Genomic DNA, 8,904 nt, shown 5'->3' with positions numbered 1-8,904 from the left:
AAAGAAGAAGTATGTTACACAAATAATCTGGAGTAAATTTCTATTAAATAAGGATAGTTATAGTTGTTTATTTAAGTCAAGTCTTTTTATTATTTGTAGTACTATGGTGCAATAGTAATGCGGTAGTAGGAGGTTTATACTGTTCCTTATTATCAATGTTTATCTCCACCTCTACAAGTTGATTTTTTATTTTATTTTATTTTTAAGTATGGTTGAATAATAAAAATAAGCAAAAATTTATTTTTAAACCTTTTGTTTGTAAAATGCCGAGATTCACTCAAAATCTAAAAGGTATATATAAATATGTTTCCTCACAATCTATTATTTATCCTGTTACGTGTTTAAGAATTCATTTTCCTGACAATTTAGCCATTTTAAAAAAATAAATAAAATCAGGATCGTTGGTTGTTTTAAGAGAAAATTTGCTGTTTTTATTTTATTTTATGGCACAATCCAAAAGATTGGACATCAAAGAATAATAAAAATATAACAAGAAATAAATGAAGTAGACACATTTTATTTTAAGGCACATTTAAGAATAGGGCAGATTAGCTTACCCTTTGTTCTCTCACTATAAATAGTAACCAAATCCACTGTTCCAGAAAAGGGAGACCTTTTGGCTTATTTCTCAAAGTGCTTAGCTTTTGCGTTGTTCCTTTCCCCTCTGACACCAATCTCAAATCTCATCGGATAAAGAGAGAAATTTAGGTTTAGGGTTTAGGTCAGCCGAACTCAATGGAAGAGATCACGGAGGGAGTGAATGCCATAAACCTGGTCGGAGACGCCCACAAGAAGAATCGGATCCAAGTCTCCAACACCAAGAAACCCTTGTTCTTCTACGTCAATCTCGCCAAGGTTCTCTCTCTATCTCTCTCTCTCTCTCACAAAGTGCATGTACCTTTTGCGATCTGGGTTTTAGGTATTTGGTACGGTTATACTAAATCTGCATAACTTGCTGCTATTTAATGTCTTTTAGGGATTATGATTTGCCTCTTGTATTCGATTAATGATGGGTGTCATTGATCTTCAATTTTGTGTTGCAGAGGTATATGCAACAGCATAACGAGGTTGAGCTGTCTGCCCTTGGAATGGGTAATTTTGCATTCGGTTATATCCATGTTTCTGAAAATATATTTGTTCAGTTTTCTTCATTTCCTAGATTCCCTTTCACTTATTTTTAACTCTCGTGGGAATTGGGATTCATTGTCTAAATATGATGATGTGGTCGCGATTCATCTGGAGTTTTGGGGTTGTCCTCTTGATATTTGTGATTTGGTGTGAAGTAGTAATGTAATTTACTAGTTCGAATCCCCCCTCCCCTTGGGCCAATTACTTATATAAAAAAAATTGTAATGCAATTCAATTGTAATAAATTGGAGTATAGTTTCTAATATGCCTTTAAGCATTCTCTGCCTTGGTTTCCGGGAAGATAGAATTTTTTCTGCTTTGTTATTTTAATCCTTTTTTGCTTCTGATGACTGCTGCTACTGGTTTGGTAAAAGTCACCAGATATATGTTCAAGGGACTGCTCCGTTACTCTTGGACTATGGTCATGTGCATTTGATATGCCTTTTGTATAGTTAAATATCATATGATGTGTTATACTCCTTGATTGGTGTGCAAAAGTTAAATAGAACTGATGGTGATATGCGTTGCTCAGCTTAAGTTGTCGAAATTCTTTCCATGTGGATAATTTGATTGTAGCTGTTATTGGTGGGCATGTGTTAGGACTTGTTGCTTCTTCTGCTTTGAAATGACAAATCTCAGTACTTCATTGCAGCATTGTATCTGTTAATGTGTTTATTTTGTTATATTTGCAGCTATTGCCACGGTTGTTACTATAGCAGAAATTTTGAAAAATAATGGATTGGCTGTTGAGAAGAGTAAGCTTTTCTGTCTTCCCTACTTATCAAAAAAAAAAAAAAGCTTTTCTGTCTTCCCTATATTTCTGTAATATTTTAAGCATACAGTTTACTTCTGATTCTCATAGAAAATAACATTCACTCTCTGCAGAGATCATGACCTCAACTGTTGATATAAAGGATGACTCTAGGGGAAGACCCATCCAAAAAGCAAAGGTAAAATTGATGCGAATATTCATGTTTGCAATACTTTCCCCAACATACAACCCCAAGGGTAGTTCAATCAGCTGGGAATCATGCCATTTGAAGTAGAGGTCACTAGTTTTAATCTCCCATTCCCCCTCCCCTCAAGGCCAATTACTTATTAAAAAAAATATTACCCAACATGCATGTCAAGTTGGGGTTGCAGAATGAGGTCCATCTAATGCATTTGTCTTAGCCTCAAAGGAATCAAATTAGGTATTTCTAGTTATTCTGTGAGTACTTCTGCTACATTGTTATATTCAGATGGTGAAAGTTGGGTGTTAGATCTAGTGAAACACGTGCGCGCATAAAGACGCACACACACATAATCTAGTGAAACACATGCGCGCATAAAGACGCACAAGCGCACATACAGATGTATTCTTTATATTGATATGTCATCTTGGTGAATTTCCCACAATTTATAGTCACTGTAATTTTGAAAAGTTTTTAAATATCCTGTTGTGAGGTTGGTCACAGATGGTTAATATTTTTTATGTCGTCAGATTGAAATATTGCTGGGGAAGACTGAAAACTTTGATGAGTTGATGGCGGCGGCTGCAGAGGAAAGGGAAGCTGCAGGTGGAGGAGATGGTGAAGAGCAAAGTTGAAGGGGGTTGTTTCGTAGCATCTGGTTTGTTTTGTTTTGATTTTGCTTTTGTGGTCCTGGTACTGGTGAATGTACTTAATCAGACAAATTTTATTTATAGAAGATTTGTAGCTATCTAAGATATTCTGGTCCTAATGATTTTGGTAAACGTGAAAATTTTGCTTTAGTGTAGAAACCAAATCTGCTTGCTATTCAAAATCTGATTTTTTTTCTTTATCTGAATTTTTGGCTTCTATGGTGTTTGGAATATCATCACATTTGAAAGATTATGGTTGAATTAATATTTACTATTTGAACTCTACAAGATGAGTTTAAAAAGGAAGAAGCTTATGAGCTACTGCTACTCAAGTTTTTTTTTTTTTTTTTTGAAGGTTAATCTAAGCAATGTATTTGTAAAATTGATCTGGGTTTTCAAAGCTTTGCATGCATCTACACCCCCAAGCTGGGGTAGGTTCAATAGTTGATATTAAATCGATATCACTATTTTTCTTTAGGGGAATATCCCGAACATGCTCTTTGATATTGTTTTAGCACGAGGGTTCAATGTTCTTGTTATTTCTGTTATATGTGTGGTTTGACGTCTACATCGTGGACATTGAATAGTGCTGAAGTTTTAGAATGTTTAGAGTTTTAGTTTTTCCCTAGTATGTGCATTGCTATTGATTTTGAGAAATTATAGGGTAAAAGATGATTACTAAAATGATGTTGAGCGTATTTATGGGAGATGATCAAAATAATTAATAAAGAGAAATACTACAGCTAATCAATAAGCTTTATATCATTTTGGCACTCATATTTTGGTAAAAAAATTTGACACTCAAAAGCATTTCTCATTGATTTTGCTATAAAATTTTACAATGTTTTTATTGTTTGTACATCCCTGGGACTGGAAGCAAATGTCTCCTATAGTTGTAAGTTTCTTTTATTGCAACTTAAATTGCAGTGAAACTCAGAACGAGGCTGACAATCTCTAACTGATGGACGTAGAAATTGAGTTGATGGGATTAAATCTTATTCATATGGAAGAAAAACAATAATGTCTAAATGCAATGGATATCTCGTTGAACTAAAAATCAGCATGTTTCTCAATGCTTGGTTATTCACTGAAGATGAAGTTTTCTCACTGTAATTCTAGTCCATCCCCAGTGAAAAACGGTAGACTCTTCACTGGTGAGGCATGGATGTATGGCATCTTCCAAAAACAAAAAGAAAAAAGAAGAGAAAACATGTGTAGAATAAACGAGAGTATGAGAGCAAGCGGGAATGTACTTGTGTGTTTTTTGTAACTTGTAAGTACATCTAGCCAAATATAAACATTAAACCATAGAGAAGATTGACCACCCACTGCCAAAGAGGGAGTCCTTGTTGGCGGAGAGTCGAGTGAGAATGCTATCAGCAAAGCTGATTATAACAACTCTCATTGCATTAAACACTTGGCTCTTATTCACATTCCAAGAACCCTGATAAACTAAGAGTTGTATATACAATAGTTGAAGGATATCGGCGAGGCAGAAGCCCAACAATAACAGATTTTGTTAAAGTTCATTTTTGGATCTAAAAAATCTAAAGGTCCAAAAAGGTTCTTCGAAGGAAAGCCAAGAGACTGGATATGTTGTAAAAGATCCATGATACTAGTGGGGACGTATAGTTCACATGTGAGGACATGAGCCATAAAGTGAAAGAGAACAGAACGATGGAAGGTAGAGGTAGATAGATGAAAAATAAAAGCAATAAAGTATAAGCACCCATTCCTAAGTTGGATTAAGGGATCTTTTCTCGTTCAAATAAACTGAATAATATTTAGTTAGTTATAGTAGAAAGATAATTTTGTCTTTTTACTTTTTGAGGGGACAAAAATACCCCTTTATTATACTAATTGGATATTCTCTAGTTCAAATGAAATAAAGAGGATCCTAATTCCTTAGTTTGCTACTGCATTTAAGGATGAAATTATTAGCATATCCATTCATAGTTTACAATCAAAAAGATGTTTTCAAAGATTCACAAGAATTCAAAAACTGGGAGGAGTGTTACGCAATTCATCAACCCCTGACCACAATACAAAAGTCAAAAAAAGGTATCAAAGACAAATTCTAAGAAACAGTAATGCTAAAAAAACACTTTAATTATCATCTCAAATAAAGATCCTGCAGCTAAAGCCTCATAATAATAAACGAAATTCCAAAAAAATGTAAAATGTAAGCCAATTTCGCCCATTGTGAAACTGAATTTTCCTCTTATCTAAAAATTTTATGAACTCAAAAGGCCATAAATTTTTTTCAGAAAAGGAACGATAAAATTCTGCCTCTTCCAAGGTTTAATCATCTCCTTCTTTATCAATCAGTATCCTCTTGCATGCCTCATAGCACATGAAAGATATCCCAGCAGCAGGGACCAACTTCACGCAGCTGGGACCCAATCCTCTGTACAGACCAGGGAGCCCTTCATTTTCAAGTATGCTCACAAGAGCATGAAGCATGCTTTTGTACTGCCTTCCATTGATAGCTCCGGCTGCCTGCATATGTTTCCGAGCCACCTCAAGAGGGAAAGTTGCAGTACTGGAAATTGCACCAGCTGCTGATCCAATTAAGAGAGTCATAACACTCCCAATTTCCTCCTCCTTGAAGGCTTTCTTGTAAGCTTTTCGTAGTGTATCATAAGCAAAATAATTGGTGGCAGCATACGGGATTACTCCAATTATACTCGGGGTGAGGCCTCTATACAATTCTGCAGGCCCCTCCTCTTGCACAATCTTTAGAAATGCATCCAAGAGATTCTTGTACACTCCTCTCTAGAATTGGTTAAAATAAGAAAATATTAGATAACAATTAGAACGACTCCGATTGAAGAAGATGATGTTTTAGTAGATTCTTTGAGTTACCTGGACAGTTAATCGGGTTTTGAGTAACTCAAGAGGGTATGTAGCCAAGGTCGAGCTAACTCCAGCAATGGCACCTGCAATTAATGAGGCAGGAATTGGGATTTTGGGCTGTATCCCAGGTTGAGGAGTCAACTGCTTCTTAACCGTCTCAAATGCAAGTAACTGCCAAACGATTCCATCAGAAATAGAACAGAGCCTGTCAATATAATGAACTTAACATGGCATATACAAGGTACATTTAGGAAATTAACATTAGCAAACCAGAACATCTTCAAATAGAAGTCGTGAAATATGTAATTCAAGGTTTGTGACAAAAACAATCATTCTGGAGCCATATACATGTCACTTGACATTCCAATTCCACGATCAAACAATTTATTATCAGAATCTAATCAAAAGAAAGGAGAAAAAAAAATATCAGAAACAACATATCTTTAGTGCCAAGAACACCTTCCAAATTTTTTAATATTGATGGAAACTTGTCAGCATCATAAAAGCTTTGTTCAGAATCCAAAAGACACCATGGGCATTGTTAAATTGCTGAATATACTCCAGTCAATACAGAAGGCGAAATACTATAAAAAATAACAGAAATAAAAACACCAATAGGACTTGCACCTTGTTTGAAATTGAATACCATGAGCATATTAGGATACAAACCCAACTAATTTGAAGAAAATATGAATTATCTGATGCATGGAGGGTGATGTTCAGCATCCATTTATTTTTTACCGGGGAGAATGGAAAGTGAAATAGAACTGATTGAAAGAAAGGATCACAAAATCAACAACATTTTTTTTTTTTTTTTTTTTTTTTTCATTTTGGGGATCAGGGTGGGGAAGAGGGAGCTAAACAGTATGTTATATGTATATATATATAGACTGATTCAGAAGAAGTAAGCAAGGTATGAAGAATTATCCTGAACTACTGGGGAAAACCAGGTATGCAATGAGAGTCATGAGACAACCTGGTTTCCAAAGCAATAATAAACAAATGAATTATCTCTGGTTATATATTAGAGAGAGATTGATGCCAAAAGCAAGCATAGTAAAGCATCAATTAATTAGTGCCATGGCAGGCCATAGGGGACTTGAGGTTAAGTAGCACCGCCGAAGCATCCCTATATCCCAAAGAAGGCTGTCACCTTCATCCTGTTGAGATATAGGGATATTTTTGGGCGACAAACAATGTAGTAAATCATTCAAAATTCATGATAGAATGAAACAAACAAGTGAATCAACAAATAGTTTCAAGATGAAAATTTCCCTACACAATGTCCGGAACAGCCAAAACAGAATACTTAAAATTCAAGTCAATATTTTATAAAAAAATCATACATATATCGATAGAAGACAGATGATGGTCAAAAAAATTTAGCCGGCAAAGCAATGGTCAAATTTAGCAATCAACACGACTATCAGAATATACCATCTAACATTCAAAAATAACATTCCATGCATCAATATCCAAATATAAAACTTAGAATTATTAACTGCACACCTCAATAGCCTTGCTTGGAGCAACCCGGATCACATTAATCAAATTACCCCTAAACAAGCCCGTCCATCCATCACTTTCCATGATACTTTGAAACACCTCAGTTGTCGAGTGTCCTAAGCTTCCAACCATCAAATGTGTCCTTATTGTCTCCAGTGGTGCAACCACAGTCCTTGATACCGCACCCGCGATTGCCCCACTGATCAACTTCCTCATCGATGGGTTACTAACCTTAATTTTCAGTTTAAGACCACCCTTCTTCTGCTTCTTCTTCACCAGCCCTTCCTCTCCAACCTCCAATGACTCACCTGTCACCAATTCCGGAGTCCCAGGAAACCGAAACCCTGATTCGGGCATTGACACATATATCATGTGTGAAGTGCTATACAGGAACTTAGTGCCTTTCTCTATAGGATTCTGAGGATTTGATGGCATCCCAAACCCCATTCCTGCTTGGCCAACGCTTGCAAATATGCCACCAGAAAGAGAACTACCCTCTTGAGGACTCCATTGGATCTTCATTCCGGAACTAGAAACTACCACATCTTTGTTACTTCGCACAACACTTTGCAATCCTCTTCTACCCATGAATACCAAACAAAGTTATTTTTCCCCAAGGTATTCAATCTACCCAGAACCACTTTTGCTTATAGCACTGCAAAAGTCGGAATTTTGTGAAGGAAATGAACGGTTTTTAAGCAAATGGGCACCCAAAAAACGCAACTTTATGAAGTGGGTATCAAAAGAATTGGCCAGAAAACGAATATTGGGAGAATATGAAGCAAATAATCGTACCCGTATAGAGAAAAAAATAAGAAAGAATAAAGATATCTGAAATATTCGATTTCTAGAGATCAGAAGATGGTTTTGTCTGCCTCTGTGCAGAGAAGAGAAAGGGTGGCGAAATCTTCAATACTATGAGTATTGCTTTGTCATTCAAAAGCTGTCCCTTTGTGGGCAAGAAGAGACACTCTTATATGGCCTAGCTAGGAGCGCCAATTTGGAAGCGCTATTGAGAATTTGACCTAACTGGTCTACATCAACATTTAATTTGTCCCCCCAAAACAGAGAGAGAAGGTTTTTTCAGTCAATTGGTAAAGATCAAGAGAAAAGAAAGAAACAAAGACCACATTTGACTTACTTTAAAGGGTGCATTGTTATTGTTATGATAGTTTTGATGGTAAATTATTACAATTGATAGTTTAACCGGTAAATTGTTATTGGGGTAATAGTTTGAAGGGGTTAAGTGGACTTTACTCTATTTTTTTTTCTCTATTTTTTTTTATTTTTTCTCAGACAACCATATTTCTTAAAGTTTGATTTCAAGAAAAATAAAACCCTGCACAAACTTTGATTCGGTTCATGGATATTGGGTTAGTGAGAAAAGCAGTACACATGTTCGGTTAGAGAACAATTTCAACGAAATTGGTGGAGAATTATTATGATTTACATTAAATTGTACAAATTTAATAGTATATACTACCATTTACTGAATATGTTATTAAAGAATTTAATAATATCCATACGAAAAAAACCAAAAGATTAAACCAAAATTGCAAATTTTACCATACCCATAAGTTCAAATATGCAAAAACTTTGACAAAAGGAGGGAGAAAGGGACTGATTTTTTATTTTATTGGGAAATGATAAAATAAGTTTTTATTAGAAAAGGGTTGATAAAACAAATTTTTTATTAATATTAGATATGGCTTAGAGCATTCATAGTAGCCTCAGCAAGTGGCTATTTTGTTGAGCTAAATGCTAAAAACCCTCCCCAACAGCGGGCTAAAATGGCCTAGCAATTGTTGAGG

The 8,904-nt window shown here is 35.4% G+C and overlaps 2 protein-coding genes across 3 annotated transcripts in view; one reads left to right on the top strand and one right to left on the bottom strand.

Annotated features, from left to right (window-relative positions):
- The window catches only part of LOC132166542 (adenine nucleotide transporter BT1, chloroplastic/mitochondrial-like), a 9,476-nt gene extending 1,358 nt beyond the window's left edge, over positions 1-8,118 (bottom strand). Inside the window, exons 1-3 of one of the 2 annotated variants that reach the window (XM_059577373.1) lie at positions 7,097-8,117; positions 5,597-5,758; positions 4,685-5,506 (exon numbers count right to left, since the gene is read on the bottom strand). In XM_059577373.1, the coding sequence (XP_059433356.1) occupies positions 5,033-5,506; positions 5,597-5,758; positions 7,097-7,681 (1,221 nt within the window). In that variant the 5' untranslated portion in view covers positions 7,682-8,117 and the 3' untranslated portion in view covers positions 4,685-5,032. Of the gene's footprint in view, positions 1-4,684; positions 5,507-5,596; positions 5,759-7,096 lie in introns of those variants that run through there. The other variant, XM_059577374.1, reaches the window with a different exon arrangement.
- On the top strand, positions 587-2,931 carry LOC132165795 (uncharacterized protein At2g34160-like). The gene is made up of 5 exons (XM_059576477.1): positions 587-855; positions 1,044-1,092; positions 1,821-1,883; positions 2,014-2,078; positions 2,612-2,931. The coding sequence occupies exons 1-5, from the start codon at positions 736-738 to the stop codon at positions 2,714-2,716; spliced, it is 402 nt and encodes a 133-aa protein (XP_059432460.1). The 5' UTR covers positions 587-735; the 3' UTR covers positions 2,717-2,931.
- Positions 8,119-8,904: the final 786 nt, after the last annotated feature.

This window comes from Corylus avellana, chromosome ca11 (genome assembly GCF_901000735.1).
Source record: "Corylus avellana chromosome ca11, CavTom2PMs-1.0".
NCBI classification, from domain to species: domain Eukaryota; kingdom Viridiplantae; phylum Streptophyta; class Magnoliopsida; order Fagales; family Betulaceae; genus Corylus; species Corylus avellana.
This window is presented reverse-complemented; position numbering and strand designations above follow the sequence as displayed.

Excerpts from the sequence above, each read along its gene's own strand:
- LOC132165795 (XM_059576477.1), top strand. The coding sequence starts at position 736 with ATGGAAGAGATCACGGAGGGAGTGAATGCCATAAACCTGGTCGGAGAC. Across the intron at positions 856-1,043 it reads TCTACGTCAATCTCGCCAAG|AGGTATATGCAACAGCATAA; the intron begins GTTCTCTCTCTA and ends TTTGTGTTGCAG. Across the intron at positions 1,093-1,820 it reads GCTGTCTGCCCTTGGAATGG|CTATTGCCACGGTTGTTACT; the intron begins GTAATTTTGCAT and ends TTATATTTGCAG.